General features: G+C 41.3%; 5 protein-coding genes across 8 annotated transcripts in view; 3 read left to right on the forward strand and 2 right to left on the reverse strand.

The window, feature by feature from the left end:
- Window positions 1–4,861, reverse strand: part of dnm1a (dynamin 1a) — a 68,282-nt gene extending 63,421 nt beyond the window's left edge. Inside the window, exon 1 of the mRNA XM_058382912.1 lies at window positions 4,722–4,861. The gene's annotated coding sequence lies outside the window, so the exon portion shown is untranslated. The remainder of the gene's footprint in view (window positions 1–4,721) is intronic.
- On the forward strand, window positions 1,647–12,914 carry ciz1a (cdkn1a interacting zinc finger protein 1a). Of its 3 annotated transcripts, none has more exons than XM_058382908.1 (16): window positions 1,647–1,801; window positions 2,802–3,017; window positions 4,132–4,256; window positions 4,731–4,897; window positions 4,998–5,091; window positions 5,176–5,263; window positions 5,459–5,535; window positions 5,626–5,702; window positions 5,778–5,981; window positions 6,996–7,126; window positions 7,199–7,292; window positions 7,414–7,527; window positions 7,610–7,732; window positions 7,809–7,890; window positions 9,227–9,348; window positions 9,464–12,914. In XM_058382908.1, exons 2-16 carry the CDS (start codon window positions 2,851–2,853, stop codon window positions 9,896–9,898), a joined length of 2,100 nt encoding a protein of 699 aa, XP_058238891.1. In that variant the 5' UTR covers window positions 1,647–1,801; window positions 2,802–2,850; the 3' UTR covers window positions 9,899–12,914. The 3 variants fall into 3 exon arrangements, with proteins under 3 accessions (XP_058238891.1, XP_058238890.1, XP_058238892.1); XM_058382907.1 differs by having other exon boundaries at window positions 1,687–1,818; XM_058382909.1 differs by having other exon boundaries at window positions 1,687–1,818; window positions 7,812–7,890.
- Window positions 12,747–14,611, reverse strand: bbln (bublin coiled coil protein). Its single transcript, XM_058382911.1, has 2 exons — window positions 14,349–14,611; window positions 12,747–13,309 (listed from the first exon to the last, which is right to left on the reverse strand). The coding sequence occupies exons 1-2, from the start codon at window positions 14,431–14,433 to the stop codon at window positions 13,119–13,121; spliced, it is 276 nt and encodes a 91-aa protein (XP_058238894.1). The 5' UTR covers window positions 14,434–14,611; the 3' UTR covers window positions 12,747–13,118.
- A 329-nt stretch (window positions 14,612–14,940) lies between these two features.
- Window positions 14,941–17,589, forward strand: surf2 (surfeit 2). 2 transcript variants are annotated; one of them, XM_058382601.1, is made up of 7 exons: window positions 14,941–14,993; window positions 15,142–15,286; window positions 15,437–15,588; window positions 15,678–15,781; window positions 16,861–17,091; window positions 17,228–17,367; window positions 17,481–17,589. In XM_058382601.1, exons 2-7 carry the CDS (start codon window positions 15,212–15,214, stop codon window positions 17,568–17,570), a joined length of 792 nt encoding a protein of 263 aa, XP_058238584.1. In that variant the 5' UTR covers window positions 14,941–14,993; window positions 15,142–15,211; the 3' UTR covers window positions 17,571–17,589. The 2 variants fall into 2 exon arrangements, with proteins under 2 accessions (XP_058238584.1, XP_058238583.1); XM_058382600.1 differs by lacking the exon at window positions 14,941–14,993 and having other exon boundaries at window positions 15,000–15,286.
- A 2,136-nt stretch (window positions 17,590–19,725) lies between these two features.
- Window positions 19,726–24,134, forward strand: LOC131347974 (uncharacterized). The gene is made up of 2 exons (XM_058382476.1): window positions 19,726–19,800; window positions 20,834–24,134. The coding sequence occupies exon 2, from the start codon at window positions 20,912–20,914 to the stop codon at window positions 22,580–22,582; it is 1,671 nt and encodes a 556-aa protein (XP_058238459.1). The 5' UTR covers window positions 19,726–19,800; window positions 20,834–20,911; the 3' UTR covers window positions 22,583–24,134.
- The last annotated feature ends 208 nt before the right edge of the window (window positions 24,135–24,342 follow it).

A 24,342-nucleotide genomic window follows, 5' to 3' on the forward strand; every position in this document is an offset into this window, starting at 1 on the left:
TCACTTCACCAATGTGTCATAATGTCATAATGTCATGCTTGATCTGTGTATTTTGGTCACGTAGTTTTAGTGTGGTTCAGCAATGATAAAGGACACATTTCCCATCTGCTTCCAACAAAGCAGTGACTCAAATCAAACACAAATGTACTATTCTGAACTGTTTTAAGTACTAATATTCAACCTTTAATGTAGCCTTCCTAGCAGAAAGTTTTGTGTAGCAGCCTAGAACCATCACAATGACAGCGTTTTAAAGAGATGGAGCTTAAAGTCGCTAAAGATTTTAAGGTTTTACAGGAAAACCTGACAAAGTGTTTTCGATCATATGTGCTGTTTAGTCCATATCACTTTTAAAAGAAACACAACCAGGGTGTGAATAATAAAGCTGCTTCTATAGGAGCATGCAAAAACATGAAGCATCAAATATAAACTTTCCTCTTTTTTATATATGTTGATTAACTTGCTGCTAAATCGAGTTAATTCTATAGACAGAAGGAGGCATATTGCCATTGGGTGAATGATAGAAAAATATAGGCCTTCAAAATTTATACACTGAATATCAAAATTTAAAAAAAAAATGGAATTAGTAAAAACTGTTTTTCTCTTTGCAAATGTAATTAGGATCCATGTTCAAAAATATTCAAGTGGAAATACACCAAAAATCATGCTTAAGTATAGTCACCAAGTATAATTACTCATGTATTTTCTGCAGCAGTTTGTTTATAAATTGTACACCAGTGAGGGTTTTAACGCACTCTGGCGCCCCAAATCTGCATCATCATCATCATCATCATCATCACGTCTCATCTTGTTTTGCTGCCTAATTGTCGCCAGAGGGCGCTATTTTAATGGCTACTTTTCGCGTTATTTATTTATTATTTATTTGTTTGTTTGTTTGTTTGTTTAACAAATATAACGTTTAAACATCTGGGCATGCCTTTTAACGTTGAAATAAAGAATAACTATTCAGTTATTATCCCAAATATTTTAAATAATTTTTAATATATATTTTAATTTTATTTTTATATTTTTATTATTTTTATTATTTTTATTATTTTTATTATTTTTATTATTTTTATTATTTTATTCATTTACTCCACACAGATTCAATATTACGTCACTCACGCGCTGATTGCCGTTGTGTTTCCACGGCAACGGATTGTTCCACTCACTGGTAAAAGGGGGGGTGGACATTTCTCCTACTACAATGTCTGTGGACTGGCTTATGATTTTGTGATAAAAGAATGAAAGAAAACCCCCAAAAAAGTATTCATGTGTAGTGCGTGTGTTTTATTATTCACATCTCATTGTTTCTTTATACACGTTGCATTTATTTTAACACGTATTTTTACGCTTGGTTAAGAAAAAGCATTCCCACCCCCATTTTTTATTAATGGTTGTAAATGTGTCCTCATCGCTTCTTGTTCTCTAAAAGACTCTTTCAGGATCAGGTTTCTTTATTCGAGAACATTTTAAAAATATACAGGATAAGAACAAAACGCAAAGACGGGGCCTTTTTTAAATTCATTTATTAATGAATATTTGTATTATGAGGACACTTTGTCTTTGGGCTTTGTTTTATTTTTGCTTGCACTTCGCCCTCCACTCCAGTAGGCGGAGACATACTTTAAGATAAAGGATATTTTCAACCCCACTCACACGCCTAATAACATCATTTTGAATACGAAGTGCACTATAAACGGTACACCACTGTACCCTAAGTAGTGAATGTATGTAGTTAGTCGGGAGGTATTTGGAATTGGGACGCGTGGACGCTAGCTAAACCGAGTCCGTCCAAACACCGGTATGTTAGCATAGCAGGTGCGTAGTCGGTAATGTTATGATAGACGGTGCGCGCATTGTTTTTAATCCATTTTGAACTTTTATACAATCATTTTATTAAATGTTAATTGTTGCAAAAAGTCACCAAGGTGGTATAAAGTATCGTTAAAGTTTCAACAGGCTGTCGAGCTAAAAGCTAACGTCTTAGCTAGCTGGCTAGTTTTGTCTCGGATTCTCTCAACCACTGCACAAAGTTAGGGAGCAGGTTGTAGCGCGCGCGCAGTTTAAAAATACTTTGTAAACACACAAATAGCGCTCTCGATGATGTTATTAGCTGACTGAAAAGCTAGCCGCCTATTCAGAAATAGAAAATGCATGGCGTGGTTAGCTTACATGAACTAGCTTGCTAGTTCAAATGGTGTTTTTAATATTTTATGACGTTCAATCAATCAAGCCTCGAGCGCTTGTGATTAGTGTTCGCAACACTGACATATCTGTGCAGATTTAACGCCATTAGAATTTTTTTAAACCTTATTTTCAGGCATGTTAGATGTTAGCCATTATTGTTAGCTAACATCCATTTTCTCCCCACACCTGTATTCCAGTGCTGCACAGGGGGTTTTTTTGCATTCGGATTGGCTTGTTTTGATGATTGATAGGTGGAGTGGTCATGTTAGCCAATGGTAGCGCAGGTGGTGGGGTAAAACGATCCGATCACAGGATAGGAGGCGGGATATTTTTTTCCCTGAATACAGGTGGCTAAAAAATTAGATGAAACGAAATCGATGGATGTTATTTATTTATTTACAAATTTATAAATTTTCTGCAATTCATTAACATCCCTTGGATTAGTCGATTTACAAATATTTTCTTAATGCTTTTTTGAATAAAAAAGACACATTTAACACTCTAATTGAACAAGGAATATTTTCATGTCAGTTTTGGGGAGGATTTTAAATATTGGATGTTAGGTGTTGGATGATCTGCCGTAACCCTGCCTTTTATTTGTTTTTAATTTGTAGGAATCACTACTGAGCTATTGTGGTAAAGTCGGTCAGCTCCACCATCAGGATGTTCAACCCTCACCATCACCAGCAGCAGCAGCAGTTTCATCAACACCTCCGTCAGCTACAGCAGCTGTTCCAGCAGCAGACCCCACCACCGCCTCCTCCACCCCCTCCACCACCACCCCAGCCTCCACCAACTCATCATATCCCCCATCACCATGGGGGAGGACGGTGAGACCCCACCTCTGAGTTGTCAGGTTTCAGCAAACTTTTGGTCATACACTATATTGCCAAAAGTTTTGGGACACCCCTTCAAATCATTGAATTCAAGTGTTGCTTACAGTCTCCACTCTAATTGGGCTTTCCGTCTCCGCTCTAATTCATCCCAAAGGTGTTCTATCAGGTTGTGGTCAGGACCCTGTTCAGGCCAGTCAAGTTCCTCCACACCCAACTCCCTCATCCATGTCTTTATGGACCTTGCTTTGGTCACTGGTGTACAGTCATGTTGGAACAGGAAGGGGTCATCCCCAAACTGTTCCCACAAAGAGCATGAAATTGTCCAAAATGTCTTGGTATGCTGAAGCATTAGGAGTTCCTTTCACTGGAACTAAATATTTTGGGACATCTCTCCAAATCTCCCTATATTGGCAATATAGTGTATGTTCTATATAAAATTCCTCGCTATACAAACATCTGGATCAGTAACTAGCACGATCGAATGGTGACCACGTTTTTTTTTTTTTTTAATTCCTGAATATTGTGATTATGGCTAAACATAAACTATCATAGTGTTTACATTCACCACTTCTCAGACTCTGAATAGTTGAGACATATTATTTTTTAAAACCAGAAAGGGTAAATGAAATGAAAAAGCATTTAATCTCTCTCAGAACATTTTTGGTATCTGGCAGACGTCCTTATCCACTTACGATTTATCTCGTTATATACCACTGAGCAATTGAGGGTTAAGGGCCTTGCTCAAGGGCATCTTGGTGGACCTGGGATTCGGATTCACAACCTTTTGATCAGTAATCCAACACCTTAACCACTAAACCACCACATCCCACAACCTTCCTGCAGTCAAGCATAGTGGTGGTAGCATCATGTTAAAAACTGGTCTCTTGGTTGACTCTCAGACAGTGTATAAAATGATGGATTTAATGGTGCTTTGTGGGATGTTGAAAGTTTTTATAACAAAGCTCTGATTGATTGATTTTGATACTCTCTGATTCTAGACTTGTTTTGATTGCTGCTTGGTGTAATTAACAGTGTTTGCAGTCTTATGTACACTCAGATCATGCCGTTTTACATCTAACAGTATAAAATGTGTGTTGGGTTCAAACAGGCCCATGACCGTCCCGGCTCCAGCACCTCCTCCTGCCCGCATGGTCAACCTGTGCTCTGCCACTCAGACCATCATCGCCCCTAATCCCATGCTGCAAGGCGCATTACTGATGCAGCAGATGCAAGGTAAGCCGAGTACACCTCTCTGCTCTCTATATATGTGGCATGTAGAGAATTTAGATCACAGTAAACTCGAACAGTATAGCCGGTGTCTTTCCAAAAGATAAAATTGAATTCCTGTGTAACTAACTGAATTAACGCCATGCTTTCACGTGAACTGGAAAACAGAAATGAAGAGAAAGCATGACCGATGTATATTTAATATGCTTTTTAAACTGAACTTTGTGATCCTTGCTTCTGTTTAGTTATACAAACATTAAAAAGAAGTATGACACAGTATCTCTGAGCAAAATTTTCCGATGAGGTTGCATGATAAAGTCCAGTGTAGGCTTATCAGTTAGGCAGTATAACTGTAATTATGATTTTAAAAAATATCTATGCAATCAGATGTGTAGAGGAGATAGAAAGCACATTATAGAGGTAAATGTTTGCTCTTTGAAGCATTTTATTAAAGGTTATATATTTACTTACCTTCAAAAGGAGGAATGCGGAGCTTTGCCATGGGTGGACAGCAGTTCCAGCAGTTTTTCGCTACAGGCTCAAGATCCTCCATTTTGGGTCCGGTTCCACTGGGTGTTGCTATAAAGACTCCACATATGGGATTTCCTCCACGACACTTCAACCCTCATGCTCGCTATTTTAACAACGTAAGCTGTTTGTAATTATTAATCACTATCCCTGACACAAGTTGTTAAAATACCACTAAGTTATTTGCTGTTAGTGACTGGGTTAACGATGCACACACAGGACTTTCAGTCACGTCAGCCAGACAGGAAGAGAGAGAATGAACCGAGACCTGCAATCGGGCCCGACAGCCAGCCTGGAGCGAGCAGCAGCCGAGGTGCGTGTTCACTCTACGCTATACACTTTACTGTTGTCTTTGTGTTGGTGTGAAAACAGAAATTCTGATAAATTTTTGTTGTAGACGAAACCACAGCAGTTGCAGACGTCAGCGGTCAGTCATCCACGCAGCAGCCGGACGAACCTGCTGCAAAGAAACAGAGAACCGAAGGGTAGCTTTTATCTTGTGTTTATGAATAACCTGCAGTGAATAATCATTCATAACATTCAGAGAATCTGTAACTATAACAAGGATGATATGAACTCCAGCTTTTCTATAAACTGTGTATCAGACATCGAGCATTCGTTCATGATTTTAATTACGATTAAGAGTAAGATCATTTTAAGACATTTTAACGTGTCCTCAGGCCAAACGACCCGCTCGAGACCGAAGCCTCTCCGAATGCTGAATATGAACGCACTGCTGAAGATCCTGATACTGCAGGTAACCATGAAATTAGACGATTATTACCTTAAAAATATAAAAAGGTAAAAGGAGAAGTTATCACCTTTGTGCTCGTCTTTTCTGTTTCAGACTGCATACTAGAAGAAGACGGGACAGTAGCCGGATCCGAGGCGGCCGAGGCACTGGAGCAAAGCCGGGCAGCTGAGGTTGGTATCACGACCAAATTCAATTCTGCTGACAAACATAAGGCATTTTTAAAGGATTTTTTCTATTTTTTGCAGCAAGTGGAAGGCCCTGAATCTTCACTTAAAGATGCAGATCAGCAGAGTAGCTCGAGCCAGTCAGAACCTGCGGGTTCGGTGACTGTAGCTGACGGTAAAGACGACACAGCCAGGAGCAGTGACGGGGCAGCAGCAGGAGGAGGAGGAGAAACTGCTAACAAATTCTACTGCTATATCTGTAACATTACCTGCCACAACCAACAAGTAAGCCACTCTGGTATATCTGTGTAGTTTATGAACATCCAGCTGACTGACAAAGGGTTCATCTATTTTAAATAGAATCTATTCTAAACTCGGTCACAGTTCTTCCATGGTTTAAACTTGTGCAGAAATTCTAAGAAATGTATGTCCAGAGATGAAGACATTCTTACCTGTTAGACTTTGAAAATGTATTCACTGGATAGCTTTTAACTAGTCCAATCCATCTATCTGTGCTATTGTGTGTCACTCTACATGACCAAGTAGTACTGCCAAAAGGACACCGATCAGGCATAACATTATGACCACCTGCTTTATATTGTGTTGGTCCCCCTTTTGCTGCCAAAACAGCCCTGACCCGTCCTGCACTGTGTATTCTGACACCTTTCTATCAGAACCAGCATTAACTTCTTCAGCAATTTGAGCAACAGTAGCTCGTCTGTTGGATCGGATCACACGGGCCAGCCTTCGCTCCCCACTTGCATCAATGAGCCTTGGCCGGTCGCCGGTTCACCACTGTTCCTTTCTTGGACCACTTTTGATAGATACTGACCACTGCAGACCGGGAACACCCCACAAGAGCTGCAGTTTTGGAGATGCTCTGATCCAGTGGTCTAGCCATCACAATTTAGCCCTTCTTCAAACTCGCTCAAATCCTTACGCTTGTCCATTTTTCCTGCTTCTAACACATCAACCTTGAGAACAAAATTCACTTGGTGCCTAATATATCCCACCCACTAACAGGTGCCATGATGAGGAGATCATCAGTCTCATTCACTTCACCTCTCACTGCTCACAATGTTATGGCTGATCGGTGTATAAGGATTGTTTTCAAAATCATTGATCTGTATTACCAATGTTTATCACCATACTTTGAGAACACCCACAGAACACCCTGTCTGCTAATAAACACAAGACGGACGGATTTCCTATTATCCTGTTATGTTTAAATTCTTTTATTCCTGATGGTGTACATTCCTAGTGTTAACAGTAACCTTCGATATATGTGTGTGCGCGCAGAATTTCCAGAGCCATATGAATGGGCTGGCTCATCAGCAGAGGATGATGGAAATTCAGCACATGAGTAACGCCTGCCTCGTCACACTGCTGCCTCGTGTACAGGAGTCTCTGCAGGGGTCACGCAAAGACGGGTGAGCGAGATACCCACGCTGCTAAAACGATTAGAAATGTGTTGTAGTGATGTAACATCTTGTATCTCATAGGGAGAAAAGGCCAGGCTTGCAGAGGTGGTGTCCCACCTGCAAAACCCACTTCACTACCAATGTCATGGACCATCGTAAGACCAGGGAGCACAAGGTGAACCTCTTAGACGTGATTTATTCATGTAAAATAAAAGCTTACTATTTAGAATATCATGAGCAGAGAAGAAGAACTCTGAGATGAAGTGTTTCTTTTGTACGCTTATGATTTGCTGCAGCTCTGTAGCCGTTCTGCGAGTCCCAGCTGCACCGTGTGTAAGCAGCAGTTCAGGACGTCCAGAGAGTTCATTGAACACATGCAGTCCACCGAACACAAACAGAGCATGGAGCAGGTACGCTGTCTTAGTGAGAAAGCCTTTGTGACGGATCGTATCTTTACTGACGGTCCGAGATTTAAATATCTTTCCTACGTAGGTGTTAAAAGAAACCGGAAAAGGGAATCTGGACGAATTGGGCTTGGAGGTGTACACCGTGGGCGCTGATGAAGAAGGCATGGACAGTGATGAGGAAGAGAGAATGGATGAAGAAAATGGACAGGTAGAGGAAATTCGGTGACTGTGTTATCCAGTGCTCCAGTTACGCTGAAAAGAGTGAGTTGTTGTTGTCTCATTAGCAGGAAGGACTGCCTGTACAGATGGAGGTCACTTTGGAAGATATGACGGAGGAGGAAGAGTTCGACTCAGACACTGTATATGGTAAGGAACACAGTAGAGCTGTGTGCTGGGACCGTCTGTGTGGGAGCTTCTGTATTTGCTTGTTATTTATATTTGCAGTATTCCTTAAGATCTAAATATATCAGGCAGTGTTGAGATGATATTTTTCATTTTAACAGAAATGGCTATTATTTCAGAGTTCAAATGATTCTGACAATTCATTCGTCTATGATGTAAGTATGTAAGGAATAAATCACTTTGGGTCATGCTGCTCTAGGAAATTAACTGATGAAATCAAAGCAGCTAGTTTTACAAACGAAATCAGTTATTGATTAACCGTATATCATACTCTAATCTATTTATAGCTGCAATTAACATTGTGCAATGTCCAAAAAAAAAAGGTTAGCGCTTGTCTTTCAATAGTATTTCCCTTACTGTATCGGAAAAGTATGCATCCTGTTGGGAAACATGAAAACAAAGCTCTTCATTTTGTCTGGTACAAAATTTCTGACTCTAGAGATTCCTTCTATAAATGTTAGTTTAGTCTTCCCACACAAAACATCACCACTTAGCAATGATTATACATTTTCTTTGTTAAATAATAAAACACGTATAATCTAAGGCAGATCCTAGACATAAAACAGGTCTAATAATAAATGTTATTAGACCTGTTATGTTGAGGATCTGCCTAAGATTATACGCGTTTTATTATTTAACAAAGAAATCAGTCTCTGTCTCTGTGTATTAATATTGTCCACATAATAATACACCGATCAGCCATAACATTATGAGCAGTGACCAGTGAAGTGAATAAGACTGATGATCTCCTCATCATGGCACCTGTTAGTGGGTGGGATATATTAGGCAGCAAGCGAATATTTTGTCCTCAAAGTTGATGTGTTAGAAGCAGGAAAAATGGACAAGCGTAAGGATTTGAGCGAGTTTGATGAAGGGCCAAATTGTGATGGCTAGACCACTGAATCAGAGCATCTCCAAAACTGCAGCTCTTGTGGGGTGTTCCCGGTCTGCAGTGGTCAGTATCTATCAAAAGTGGTCCAAGGAAGGAACAGTGGTGAACCAGTGACACGGTCATTGATGCACGTGGGGAACGAAGGCTGGCCCGTGTGATCCGATCCAACAGACGAGCTACTGTTGCTCAAATTACTGAAGAAGTAAATGCTGGTTCTGATAGAAAGGTGTCAGAATACACAGTGCAGGATGGGTCAGGGCTGTTTGGGCAGCAAAATGGGGACCAACATGATATTAGGCAGGTGGTTATAATGTTATGCTTGGTAAGTATACATAATAGTTCAAATTCAGTATTTATATTTGACCAAGTGCAGCTTTTTCATGGTGTTACTGTGATCATGGTTCCAAGGTTCCAACTTCATAATTCCCGTGGCTGGGTTCCTGTGCCGACTGTGTAACGAGTTCTATCACTACGAGGCCTCCGCAAGGCGCTCACACTGCAAAACACGCCAACACTTTGAGAATCTAAAGGTAAGTCAAAGGCGTATTCAAGCCTTCGCCTCGTGAAGCAGTAGAAATAAAGTGTGATGACACACTGACGATCCTAAATGTGATTTTAAATGCGATACCGTTTTTTCCCTTACAGAAATATAAGGCATTAAAGATTCAGGAAGCTTCAGCTTTACAGGCTTCAGAGTCAGCTTGCGCCTCAGAGGATCATCAAACCAAGGACGCAGAGTCTCCTAGTGGTTCCTCTTTAAGTGACCCTGCCATCAGCAACAGTAGATTAGTGTCCACTGAAGAAGCTACTGTTCAGGGAAGCATCACTTCCACCACCACCACCACCACTACTACCACCAGCAAAGGGAATAATAATAACAGCAGCAACAACAGCGCTCCATCTTCTCCTAACCAGCAGCCTGCTTCTGGGTCTCCGGCCCAGTCCAAAGACCTGGAGGAAGACGTGGTCATAGAGGAGCCTGAAGAAGAGGAAGACGTTCTCGTCCCTGAGGAGAAGACGACCCGAGGGCGCGGAAGAACGCCTGGCAAGAAAAGAGGGAGAGGAGGAAGACGACGCTGAGCGCTGGGGAAGATGTCGAGATGAGCTGCTACAGAGAGTCAGACGGAGTGGGGAATATTTAATCCAATGTCCGTTACCCATCTTCTGCCTAAAAGCATGGGAACCCCGGACAGTAGGACAGTCCCTGTAGAGATTAGGTCTTTTATTCAGTCATTTTGTAGGTCCTCGCCCCCAGATTCGACATCTAAATCCCTCGCAGGTTATAGTATTTTTTTGTTCTTTTGAGATTTATTCAGAATGTGTGTAATGACGAAGAAAGGATCGAAGGATCTTGCTCATTTCCATCTCCCGAGGTTTCCGAAGGTTCTCGATCCCTCGCCAAGCTTGTAGTGACTTAGAATGTAGCAACGTTGTTTTACTTTAACAAGCATTTTTAACCTGGTTTTGTAAAGCGTAAAAAAACAAAACGACAAAAAAAAAATATTACGGTACATTTAATTCTGAATGGAAATTCGTGTTTTGAGATGATCTGTGGAATAACGTGCCGCTGCGAATCAAGTCAACATCGTGTTTTAAAAAGATAAACCTGATCATTATAATTTGGGCCACACTTTTAGCTTAAACTCAGGCAAATCCTGATCAGAAACCTGCGATGTGCTCTCGGATTAATCGTTTCCCGGTCGTAGGCCGGATGTATCGACACGCCTCATCGCTGCTGTGTCTCCTAGAGGGGAAAAGGAAGCGAGTGACCGCGTGTGTGCGTGCGTCATACACGTCAATCCTTCATACGTCGGATTCGAACCTTCGTGTAAGCTCTCGCAGGTTCACCTAAAAAATCAGCGCTCTTTGGAGAGCATTTTATTTTATTTTTTCTACGCATGCTATTCCAACGACCAAGAAGGAAAGTGTTACTTCTTCACGAGCGTTTTCTCGCAGTCTTAGCCTAGAATCCGGGATTCTCGAGCATCATCTTAGTGTCCTAGTGTCAGTGGAGTTGTTGTTCTTAATGTCGTTAGTTTAGCTGGATGTTTTTTCCTACCAAGCCGTTTTTCTCATGCTCCTGTCACTAGGTGAAGAATAATCTGTCTTTTTTTTTTTTCTTTCTTTCTTTCATTCTGAAGTCAGTAATTCTCTCTTTTATCATTCACTCGGTTTAGTTTACAGTGTGTGTGTGTGTGTGTGTGTATGTGTGTGTGTGGTCCGAAACCATGAAAGGAAACGGCGTAATCACGATCTGATCGACTCTATAAACACGGCTATGGACACAGCTATCACGGTGGGTTTCAAAGCGTCTCCGGACACGTACGTCAGTCTGCCGTTCCCGTGTTTGTTCGACGTCTCTCCGAATTCTGTGCTTACGTGAGCAAAACGAGCCGAGCGGAGAACTTTTCATGGATAACCTAGATTCATTCATTCATTCATAGATCCTGTATAAACACTGAAGAGTTGCTTTATATACGGTTTTGTTTTCTTTTTGAGGATCTTTTTACTCCCTCAGTGGCATTAGTTGTGTGATTGTAATGCTTATTTTACCCCTGTGTGTTGTTTTATGTCATTTTTTTCCCCCTCATCATCACAAGCACTGTCAAAATACACTGGAAAGAAAAGAAAACCCCTAAATGCATGTTTTGTGTGTTTAACCTGGGATGTGATATTTGGCTGCAGTACACTTGGTGTTTTAAAGAAGAAGAAGAAGAAACAGCGGGGCATTAGGGTGTAATTAACAATTGGTACTTTTTTTTTAAAATATATACACTATATTGCCAAAAGTTTTGGGACACCCCTCCAAATCATTGAATTCAGGGGTTGGGCTTGGCCCCTTAGTTCCAGTGAAAGGAACTCTTAATGCTTCAGCTTCATACCAAGACATTTTGGACAATTTCATGCTCTTTGTGGGAACAGTTTGGGGATGACCCCTTCCTGTTCCAACATGACTGCACACCAGTGACCAAAGCAAGGTCCATAAAGACATGGATGAGGGAGTTTGGTGTGAAGGCACTTGACTGGCCTACACAGAGTCCTGACCTCAACCCCATAGAACACCTTTGGGATGAATTACAGCGGAGACTGTGAGCCAGGTATTCTCGTCTAACATCAGTGCCTGACCTCACAAATAGAGGAATGGTCAACAATTCCCATAAACACACTCCTAAACCTTGTGGAAAGCTTTCCCAGAAGAGTTGAAGCTGTTATAGCTGCAAAAGGGTGGGACAACTCCATGTTACATTCACATCCTAAAACTTTTGGCAATATAGTGTATATTTAAAAATCCCAAATGGATTTTCTCTTCTAATTTTCCCCTGATGATACTCGGATAAATTTTTTGTCTTGAAAGGTTTCAGTGTCATTGGCATGATTTCTTTAAATTATTGGATTGACTAACAGTAGTGGGGAAAGTTTGGTGTTTGTTCAGTGAAGATAGTAAGTGCTTTGAATTGTTTTAGCGATTTCCGGAAAGATCTAAAGCCGTGCACAGGTCTAGTTGCGCCCTCGTACTGTCCAGGAATTTTATTATGAACAAATCTGGTCGATAGAATTGAGACGTTTCTTTAGGATTTGTAAAAGTCAACACAGTTCCTATTTGAGGTGTACATTTGTTAAGCCGATAAGTCCTTCCTGAATTTTTCTTATTTTAATGAAAGGCCACAAGCACCACATGCAGTATTAATCACTCAGAAATCAATAGACAGTCCAGTCCAGTCTTCTATTTAACAACTAAACTCTATAAACGTACACCTTAAATCCAGTTCCAGAAAGAAAACACCACCATTCATTGTAGTCTTGTACTCACACGGCTGTTTCGAAAGACAAAGGAAAATATCGTTAAGGAAAGCTGTAGAGATTTGAGTCCTACCTCCTACCAGGACCACAACATTATGGGGAAAAGATTGCCACTAGAATGGAACTGTACATTTCATAATCTATTTTTATTCTACAAATGAAATAAGGATTTTAAAACAAAAAAGGTTGTTTTATAGGAGCTGGAAGCATCTTGTTTGTTTTTTTCTCTCTCTCTCCTCCAGATGTTTGTTTTCTGCATTTTAATGTCTATTAAAATATTTGATGATTGAGCTTCTTGGGTTTGAAGGAGTGATTTATGAAATATCCATCACTGTATAATTCATCTCTGTTTAGATAAAAACAACAATAAAATATGACATGAAGGAACACTGCTGTACACATGAAGCTAGACGTTTGTCTTATACAGTAAATACAATAAACAAATACAGCACAGATTCATGCCAGTGGAATGGACTGGAACCCAGCGTCCGCTCGGTCATCACTTCTCAGACGGCGGCGGTTTCTGCTCCTCTGGTTGCTTTTTGTTGAGCTGAGCTCTGAAATCCTGCCGAGCCTGCCGGTTAGACTCCAGGAGCTCGTGCAGTTGTCCATTCAGAGCGTCGTTCCGCTCCTCCAAGTTGTCCAGGCAGGAGTTTATCTGGTCCAGCATGGAGTTAATGGCCGCATACTCTAATGTGACAAGAAACAAGATGATGGACAGGACAGTGATCATGTGACCAATTGGAACAACCTGCATCCTTAAGCACAGGAGCAAAAATACTCTTACTCTAGTTTATAATGAGTTCATATTTCACTTCGGGTGTGACAATGCAGCACAATATGTTATGTTAAATTATTATCAAAAAGGCAGTCGCTCTGGATAAAGCTACACTATATTGGCAAAAGTTTTGGGACACCCAAATTCATCATTGAATTCAGGGGTTGGGATTGGCCCCTTAGTTCCAGTGAAAGGAACTCTTAATACTTCAGCTTCATACCAAGACATTTTGGACAATTTCAAATTGTGCACAAACAAGCTCCATAAAGACACGGATGAGTGAGTTTGGTGTGGAGGAACTTGACTGGCCTGCACAGAGTCCTGACCTCAACCCCATAGAACACCTTTGGAATGAATTAGAGCGGAGACTGCGAGACAGGCCAAAACTGGGACGTCTGCCTTTACATGCACATGAATGTAATATGGAGTTGTCCCGCCCTTTGCAGCTATAACAGCTTCAACTCTTCTGGGAAGGCTTTCCACAGGGTTTAGGAGTGTGTTTATGGGAATTTTTCACCATTCCTCTAGAAGCACATTTGTGAGGTCAGGCACTGATGTTGGACGGGAAGGTCTATTCACAGTGTCTGCTCTAATTCATCCCAAAGGTGTTCTATGGGGTTGAGGTCAGGACTCACCAAACTCACTCATCCGTGTCTTTATGGACCTTGCTTTGGTCACTGGTGTGCAGTCATGTTGGAACAGGAAGGGGTCATCCCCAAACTGTTCCCACAAAGAGCATGAAATTGTCCAAAATGTCTTGGTATGAAGCTGAAGCATTAAGAGTTGAATGAATGGTGACAGGAATGAAAATGATCAATCTGGCAACCCACCTATCTACAGAACATCCTTCTCTCGGTTAGACATAACAAATATCTAAAACATATATCCATTTCTGACTCAAATTCTGATTCATTTAGATGTGTTGTCATCGTGTGTCTTTAGAAAACTCACCTTCTTCATTAAAATCATCCTCATCCTCGATGATTCCATCGTCAGCTATAAGCTCGGGATCTCCGTTCGGTCCTGACATTTTCATCTCTACTAATACTAAAAGAGCGTAAAGAGAGCTGCGCGGCTTAAACCAAATCACATTTCACTATAAACTCACAAAATAGTGATTTAAAACTGATTAACAATAAGACTTTAAACAGATTCTGGTGTTTATTGTGTATGCACTGCTAGACAGCTGACTGTCAGGTGACACGGATGAAGGTCTCCCGATAAAATGCCGTAATATAATAAAAAAATGTATGAATGGAAATAAAAGATGCGTTGTGTAACTGTGCTTTTGTTTACTTATATATATTATATTATATTATATTATATTATATTATATTATATTATATTATATTATATTATATTATATTATATACTTCACTCTTTTTATTTAGTATGAATGAAGTGAATCTTGTATGAATAAGGTCCGTTTATTTCGGGGAATACAAAACAAGTAACGCGGGCGTGATGTAAAAAAAAAAAATACATTAATAAGATTCAAATTTATTTATTGTTTGTTTACGCGCTCTGTATGGTATTGTGTGCAGGCATTATCGATAGTCAGCTCAGCCAATCTGAGCTGCGGGCCAAACATGTGTGGTAAGTGTCGCACAAATTCTATGTCATGCCTGAGCTCCGATATTATGTTTATCCGTATTGTTTTAGGAGTAGTTTTTAAAATAGACGGCTTATTTTTGTGTGATTAAATATATCTGGTGTTTTTTCGTGTTTCGGGCCACATTTAAAGGCTTTCTGGTGATCGTAAATAGCTTTGCTGACGAGTTTTTGCCTTCACACGTGGATCATTGGGAGCAGGAATGGACGACTTGCCTGCAGATTTAAGAGAATTCCTGCAAAATCAACCTTTTCTCGAGCTGACCGAAGCCAAAAAGGTAACCAGCTGTAGATATTTTTATTATTCTAATCATAATAAGAAATAATATTTATTAAGATCGAGGCTCAAACCTGAATAGAAGACTCTCAGGTTTAAAACTTGTCTTAAAATGGTCTTAATGCTCATGCTTTAATATGTCTGCTTTTAGATCAAGTGCACATTAAATGGCCACGAGTTTCCGTGCAAGCTTGCTGAGCTACAGAACTTCGTATCTGGGAAGAAATACAAGAAACTGTGTGCTGGAGAGGAGTTTAACTACAGTCAGTATGAACCTCATCTGGTCCCGAGCACCAAGCAGCCGTAAGTTATAGTTGTTTATTTCTAAGTCAGTTTTGTTTTTTATTTGATGTTTAATGTGACATGTCCTTTCGTTCTTTCTTCCCACACAGGAATCACCTTTTTTGCAAGCTGACCCTGAGACACCTCAACCGTGTGCCACATCACGTCCTTCGGCACGTCGGCGGAAAACGGTTCAGGAAAGCTCTGGCAGAATGTGAGCACGTGTTTTACACATACAGTGACTTTTCTGTTAGCACTGCCAATCTTTCCTTGAGTTTCTAGTACTGTAAGGAAGAAATAAAACACACGGTGCATGCTTTTATAGGAAAACAGTCAATGATGGAGTGTTCTGTTGAGGCGGTGTTACAGTAACCGACTCAGATTTGATTATTTTCCTCATAACAGTATATGTCCTGAAGTGTTTTATTCCTCTTATACCAGAGCAACTTGCCCATGATTACTGTTGCTGCTGTTGTTCTTTTGGCTGCACCCTGTTCGGGGTCGCTACAGCGAATCATTTGGTCCACATGTTTCGATTTGGCACAGGTTTTAGGTCAGATGCCTTCTTGATGCAATCCTCCCATTTTATCCAGACTTTTCATTCATTTATAATCAATGTCATGGAACGGCTACATTAAAGTTAAACCCTGGCTGTGACATTATAGTAGATACACCTTTATGTGCATGAGTCTCGGCTCTAATTCATCCCAAAGGTGTTCTATGGGGTTGAGGTCAGGACTCTTTATGGACCTTGCTTTGGTCACTGGTGTACAGTCATGTTGGAACAGGAAGGGGTCATCCCCAAACTGTTCCCACAAAGCATGAAATTGTCCAAATTGTCTTGGTATGAAGCTGAAGCATTGAGTTCCTTTCACTGGAACTAAGGGGTTGAGCCCATCCCCTGAATTCAATGATTTGGAGGGGTGTCCCAAAACTTCTGGCAATATCGTGTATCTACAGTTTTTTTCTTACCAGCCTCTTGTGAGATCAGAAAACGCCAAAACCATGGCTTGTCATGTTTCCAAGAAAGTGCAAATCATGAGCTTGTCTGTCCTTCTGACCAATCGTAGTCAATTTCAAGCAGTTAAGGTTCTGGGTTGTTGATTGAAAGTTTAAGGTTTAAGCCTCAGCACGGCCAAGCTGCCACTGTTTGGGCCCCTGAGCAAGGCCCTTAACCCTCTCTACTCCAGGTCATATCTGACTCTGTGCTCTAACCCCAACTTCCAAAAACAAAGGCTGCTTCTTCAATCCACATTTACATGATCCATGTGTTTTACATTTTCTCTTTTCCAGATGAGGAGTGCATGAAACAAGGTGTGGAGTTTGTTCCCATCAGACTCCGGCAGAAAAAGGCACCCCGAGACACAGAAGAAGATGGTGGCACGGAGAGCACGAGCGGAGGAAGCAGCAAGCACAAACACAAGCAGAAAGAGAAACCGAAACAAGACAGCAGCATCTGGGCTCCGAGCTCCAGCGAGGGAGAAGCCAGCGACTCTGAGGACAGCATGTCGGATCTCTATCCACGTACGCGTGCAGCTTTTATTATTTAAAAACGTTGCTGTACTTCCTTCTGTTCTGAGTGCCTTTTGTACATTTTGCCATGTCTAGATTAACATTGTGAGAGATTTATACAAGAATTTTGCTCATGTCGTCCTTACAGCTACTATGTTCACGCTAAAGAAGTCAGAGGGAGGGGAAGAGATGGAGGAAGGTGAAGATGAATTCCAGACTGATGATGACGATGATATGGAGGTTTCTGAACCGGAAGAAGAGAAACAAGCAGCGCAGAAGCGTAAAAAGGTATTTTATTCAAGTATTTTCCCCCAATACAATCATTTTATTTTCTGTATAAAAATGGTATTATTTTATATATGGTAGCATGTTTCTGACTGTGTTACTCTCTGCCTTTACAGGTCCAGTCTGCTGGATTTAACAAGAAATTTAAGAAAAACAGAAAAAGGAAAGGCTTTAAGCAGATCAGTAAAGTGAAGAATGGAAAATAATAAAATGAGGTTGCATTAAGTCGGCTTCCTGTCTTTATCTGATATACACTATATTGCCAGAGATTTTGGGACACCCCTCTAGATCATTGAATTCAGGTATTGTTTTTTTCAAGGGCTTGGCTACTTTGGGATGAATTAGAGCGGAGACTGAGCCATTCCAAAACTGCCTTTACATGCACATGAATATAATATGGAGTTGTCCCGCCCCTTTGCAGCTATAACAGCTTCAACTCTTCTGGGAAGGCTTTCCACAAGGAGTGTGTTTATGGGAATTTTTCACCATTCCTCTATTTGTGAGGTCAGGCACTGATGTTAGATGAGAAGGCCTGGCTCACAGTCTCCACTCTAATTCATCCCAAATTCCCAAATTCAAGTTCCTCCACACCAAACTCACTCATCCATGTCTTTATGGACCTTGCTTTGTGCACTGGTGTGCAGTCATGTTGGAACAGGAAGGGGTCATCCCCAAACTGATGATAATCACATTTGGGCATTGAAACTTATTATTTAAATGATTACATATGCATCTCTGGGTAGGAATATGAACCATATCGGTCACTAACTGCAAATTGGGATGGAAGAATGTGTTCATGACTTATTATTTAATTCTTTGAAAACAGACTCCTTTAAAACTCCAGCCTCTTGAAAACTAGATAGTATTTATTGGTTACAGATAAACAAGACACAGCGCAAGAAAGAAATCTCTTAACTCTCAGTGCCGAAGCAGAAGCTCATCACTAGAGATTTCTGGTTTGGTTCGTCTCCAGCAAATCACCTGGTTTGCTTTTTCCTAGTCAAGAGTCACCTGTGGATCAATAGTGTTGGTTTCTGGACCAACAGTGGTAAAATTACTCTTTATTGTTGTAAGTTTAGTCACATGTGCATGTGTGTACATTTTTTCATGGAATTCTAGACGCATACACACACACAGACCTTCGCATAACTAAAATGCTCATCGATATTTGCCGCCATATTGTGTTGGTCCTCCTTTTGCTGCCAAAACAGCCCTGACCCATCGAGGCATGGACACCACTAGATCCCTGAAGGTGTGCTGTGGCACCAAGATGTTGGCAGCAGATCCTTTAAGTCCTGTAAGTTGTGAGGTGGGGCCTCTATGAATCGGACTTGTTTGTCCAGGACATCCCAGAGACGCTCAATTGGATTGAGATCTGCTGAAAGAGACCACAGCCATCAGGGAACAGCGTTTCCATGAAAGGGTGTACATGGTCTGTAACAATGCCTAGGTAGGTGGTACGTGTCAAAGTAACATCCACATGGATGGCAGGACACAAGGTTTCCCAGCAGAACATTGCCCAAAGCATGACACTGCCTCCGCCGTCTTCCCATAGTGCACGCTGGTGCCATGTGTTCCACAGGTAAGAGATGCACATACACCATCCACGTGATGTAAAAGAAAACATGATTCATCAGACCAGGCCACCTACTCCCATTGCTCCGTGGTCCAGTTCTGATGCCCATTGTTGGTGCTTTTAGTATTGCACAGGGGTCAGCATGGGCACCCAGCCCCATACACAATAAACTGAGATGCACTGTGACATCTTTCTATCAGAACCAGCATTAACTTCTTCAGCAGTTTGAGCAACAGTAGCTCATCTGTTGGATCGGATCACACAGGTCAGCCTTCGCTCCCCATGTGCATCAGTGAGCCTTGACAGCCCATGACCCTGTTGCCGGTTCACCACTGTTCCTTCCTTGGACCACTTTTGATAGATACTGACCACTGCAGACTGGGAACACCCCACAAGAGCTGCAGTTTTGGAGATGCTCTGATCCAGTGGTCTAGCTGACACAATTTGTCCCTTCGTCAAACTCGCTCAAATCCTTACACTTGTCCATTTTTCCTGCTTCTAACATCGACTTTGAGGACAAAATGTTGACTTGCTGCCTAATATATCCCACCCACTAACAGGGGCCATGATGAGGAGATACTCAGTCTTATTCACTTCACCTGATTGCTTGATTGATGTATATTCATGGTTTTGGTAATTAAGAGTTATTCTGGGAAGAATAAAAAAAGACGGTGTTGTTATGTGAGTTATTTGTATATGTATATTTGTATATTTTATATGTAGAGTTATTTTGCGGGGTTATTTCGGATTCACGCTTTCACTGACGTCATTTGACGTCATTGGAAGGCGACGCCGTTTTTGTGTTTACCTTTGGGGTTGAAGAAGCGGTGTTTTCTCCGTGCACGGTCGAGGTTTTTATGGTAAGACTGAGATTTGGTTTTAGTTTATGAATGAATGCGTGTTACAAATATTCTTTTTTTGCAGGATAAAGGTCTGATCCATAAACATCAGAGAACTGAGTCTGAATGATAAATGTGTATATATCATTACCGTATATTATGGTGGTTAAACGCTGAGTGATGAATTAGGTCAGGAGTTCAGATGAAATGAAGCGGAGTAATGATCTATTAGTTTGTAATACTGGGGAAAAACTAACAAATCTACAGAAATGTATATAAAACTACAGATTTACAGTTTTAATCGTTATTTTGACTTAATCTCAATATAAATTTCCCGCTGGGATGAATAAAGTGTCTGTCTGTCTGTCCGTCCATCCATATCTCTCTCTCTCTCTCTCTCTCTCTATCTATCTATCTATCTATCTATCTATCTATCTATCTATCTATCCACCTGTCTATCTATCTATCCACCTGTCTATCTCTCTCTCTGTCCATCGGTCTGTCTGTCCGTCCTTCCATCCATATCTCTCTCTCTCTCTCTTTCTCTCTCTCTCTCTCTCTCTCTCTCTCTCTCTCCAACCATCCGTCCACCTATATCTCTCTCTCCGTCCGTCCGTCCGTCTGTCTGTCTATCTATCTATCTATCTATCTATCTATCTATCTATCTATCTATCTATCTATCCACCTGTCTCTCTCTCTGTCCATCGGTCTGTCTGTCCGTCCTTCCATCCATATCTCTTTCTATCTATCTATCTATCTATCTATCTATCTATCTATCTATCTATCTATCTATCTATCTATCTATCTATCTACCTGTCTATCTCTCTCTCTGTCCGTCGGTTCGTCTGTCTGTCCTTCCATCCATATCTCTCTCTCTCTCTCTCCACTCATCCATCCACCCATATCTCTCTCTCTCCACCCATCCATCTATCTCTCTCTCTGTCTGTCTGTCTGTCTATCTGTCTATCAATCTATCTATCGCCCTACTCCATAGGTTATATTTAAGTGAACCAGTACATTCATCTGTTACTATTGTTTTTTGTTTTTCATTTAGGAAATCTTTTCATGTACAAGCAACCGGATCTTTCCCTAAACGTCTACACTCTGTCCTACACAAGCTTTCCTGTCCACCATGGCAAGTTCAACGGTGAAATTTACCTGGTGTTCTTGCCGCAACTATAAAATCCAGTCCAAAGACACGCACGAAAAGTGTTTAATCTGCCTGGGAATCCAACACGCTAAAGAGGCCGTGCTGGAGTACGGGAAATGTCCGCACTGTGCCAAGATGGACTGGAGCACTTGTATCAAGCGTCTCACCAAGGTGCAGGAGGTGATCCACCAGGAGGCCCAGCAGCGGAAAAACGAGGCGTCTCAGAATGGAAGTCAGCCAAAACTTGATCCGGTGGCTTCGTCAGCTCCGGTTAAAGAAGCTAGATCTGTGAGGGTGGTGTCTGCTACTCCTAATGTATCGGAGACTGAAAACACTGCCCCTGCTCCATCTTTCTCCACTGCGCCCGTCATGTTCACGCTTGTCTCACCATCTATGGACCAGCCTGACCCAAACACTGCAGCGGTAAAAGGTACATACTTATCACATGTCGCCTTGCAGCATACGCTAGACTCGGCTCCATCCGTAGCGCCCACGTCGACGCCTTTGACCTCACACAAGAGACGCCATTCGTCTAGGTATCACTCATGCTGCATGAGGTACTCCAGCAGGGGCTGCGGACGGAGACGGAAACAATCCCCGTCTTCATCCGAATGTTCGTCCTGGAGCTCTGATTCCTCCTGCGAGTCTGTGAGGGAGAAGAGGACGCGACGGGAATCAAGGAATTCTGCAAAACTCGACCGGAAACGTGATCAGCTGCTTAAGATGGTGCAGCAGAAACTGGAAGCCCAACAGAGAGCCATGCAAGTACAGTGGAGCGCAATGGAGAGACGGATCGACGTCTTGGAGAAAAGGAGTTCAAGCGATTCAGCAGAAAGCTCCCAAGTGTCCACCATGTCTCAAGTGGATCAGGGACAACAGACGGGTACCGCTGCCTGTTCCGGATCTGTTTCTCTTTTGATTGCAGTAAAGCAAGAAGACGGGTCTTTAGATATCTCGCATGCTTCGGAATCTAGTTTGCGGGTGAGTTCAGTGCAAGAGGTTCTCACATCTGAAGAGCTGCAGAATCTCATAGTACGTGCAGCCAAACACTTGGGTATCGATTTCCCCGAATCTGAAAACGGCTCACCACATCCAGTTATGGTGCCAGAGTTTGAGGACTCGGTCCAAAGTACGTGGTCCAAACCGGTGAGCGCACAACCTTTTAGGCCGGTGTTTACCGAGTTGTACAAGCTTCACGAAAGCCAGGCTAGACATTACAATCACATGCCTCAAGTCCACAAGCTGATGTCGGCAATATTCCAAGCCGTCACGCCTGCATGCACCAGAGAACAGTCCGTTCCTCCTGAGCCCTGGGGGTTCACCGAAGAGCTTGCGGAAAACTCGTATCAAACCGCCAGCATGCTAGCAAAGACCGCTAACTACTTGCGATACTTGTCGGATTACCAGAAGCGTCTCTTGGCAGAGATTTCCGAAAACCCGACTATGGAAGGGCTCCAAAGTGTTCTTGGTGAGCTCAGGCTGATCGGAGAGTTCACCTTCCAGCTTTCTTCACACCAGGCAGAACTTTCTGGAAGGATCATGGCAGCATCTGTGGCTGTTAAACGACAGACCTGGATGGCTAAGACGAATTACACAGATTCTCTGAAAGCTACATTTGCAGATCTCCCGTTTGTTATCGAGACTCAAAAATAGACATGTGGAACTGTTTGTTTTATATGAATAACATGTTATGTGAACATGCTTTTACAATTAAGATGTAGATTTTTCTTCTTTAGTTTCATTTCCCCCAGTGTATTTTACACAAATTATTATTATTATTATTATTATTTTTTTTTTTTTTAATTTTTTTACCCAAGTCAAAAGTGAGAATAGCTGCTTGAAATAAACAAGCTGTTTTTGTCATTTCTTGCCTTTAATTCGTCATCCATCTTGTGTAGCCTTTAGCGTAATGGTTAAAAAATTGGCGCTTGCTTTTATAGTCTGAATTAAAGATTTTTCTTCCGACTTGTTTTAAGGTGTAGCTTCATTATTATGATGCACTCTATATTAAAAAGTATTAACACTCCTGATAAAATTGCAGCTTTTTGAGACCAAATCAGATATTTTTTTTTATTTTTATTTTTTCACCTTTAATGTGATATTGCATCAACCTGGTCGCGAAAATTTGTTAAAGCGTCTTTTGCTTGTAATACAGCGCTGTGTTTTTGGGAGTAAGAATTATCACAGAACATTATCACATCTTGATTTGGCAGGTTTATTCCAAACAAATGCTTCAGATCTATCAGGGGAGGGGATTTCCTGCGCTCAGACGTCTTCACGTCATCCCACAGGTTTGGGATAGGATTTAGATCTGGGATGTGACTGGGACATTCCGAAACCTGATCTTTTTGTGAAGCCATTTTGTGGTTATTGTACTGGAGGTGAAACATTCATCCACAGCGGTCTGCAGATATGATTTCCTCTACCTAACTCCCTGATTAAGAGAAGCAGGTGACCACATGATGCTGGGGCTCAAGTGGCTCTAGGTTGTTGATTGTAAGATGCCTCTGTTGGGCCCCTGAGCATGGTCCATAACTCTTTCTGCTCCAAGGGCACTGCATAATAACTGCCCCTGTCCTCTGACCCCAACCTCCTCAGGTGGGATATTCACAGAAATGAATTCCACTGTGCTGTAATGTATGTAAGTCTTCTTCATCTTCTTCCTCTTCTTCCTTCACCATATGTCTGATGTTCTATGGGTGTTCTTGGGCTGTCTTGTTTTTTTGCAAGTGTTATTATTATTATTATTATTATTACAGTATACCTCGGCAGCCTCCCCTCCCCTGTACACTGTTTTTTTTTCCTAGGTCCATGCAGTGAATTTCAGTTTGTGTAAATAGTATAAACTATTTCTGTCTCTGGAATAATTTAAGGAATATATGATGTATATAAACACATCCTCATCTGTCGAAACATCTGTTTAAATGTTCCTTTGTTCATATTGTTTTACCAACTGTTTAGGAAAACACTAACGACTGAAGAGCTTCTCTACAAACAAAATGGGAGGATTCAGAAGTCTTTAAGAGCTTAAACAACAATTTGGGATCAGACTAAGAACTGTAGAGCTTTTTTTACAAACAGTTTAAGGAACATTAAGAGCTACAGAGCATTTTAAGAAAACATTAAGAACTAAAAAGCTTTTTTAAAGAAAAAATGCACTGATAACTGTTTCTGGAAATCAACTGAGGAGTGTGCCACATGTAATATTAATATTTATGTCATAGTTCTAATTACTGATAATAAAACACTGGATATCAACCAATATTGATACTATTCCATATAGATTTTTTCTTCAAACCCTAATAAGCTTATTTTAAAATATTTTGGGCAAAAAGAGCAGGAAATGAATTAGAGCAGAGACTGTGACCCCGGCCAAAACTGGGGACGTTGCCTTTTACATGCACATGAATGTA

Source organism: Hemibagrus wyckioides, linkage group LG28 (genome assembly GCF_019097595.1).
Source record: "Hemibagrus wyckioides isolate EC202008001 linkage group LG28, SWU_Hwy_1.0, whole genome shotgun sequence".
In the NCBI taxonomy this organism is placed as follows: domain Eukaryota; kingdom Metazoa; phylum Chordata; class Actinopteri; order Siluriformes; family Bagridae; genus Hemibagrus; species Hemibagrus wyckioides.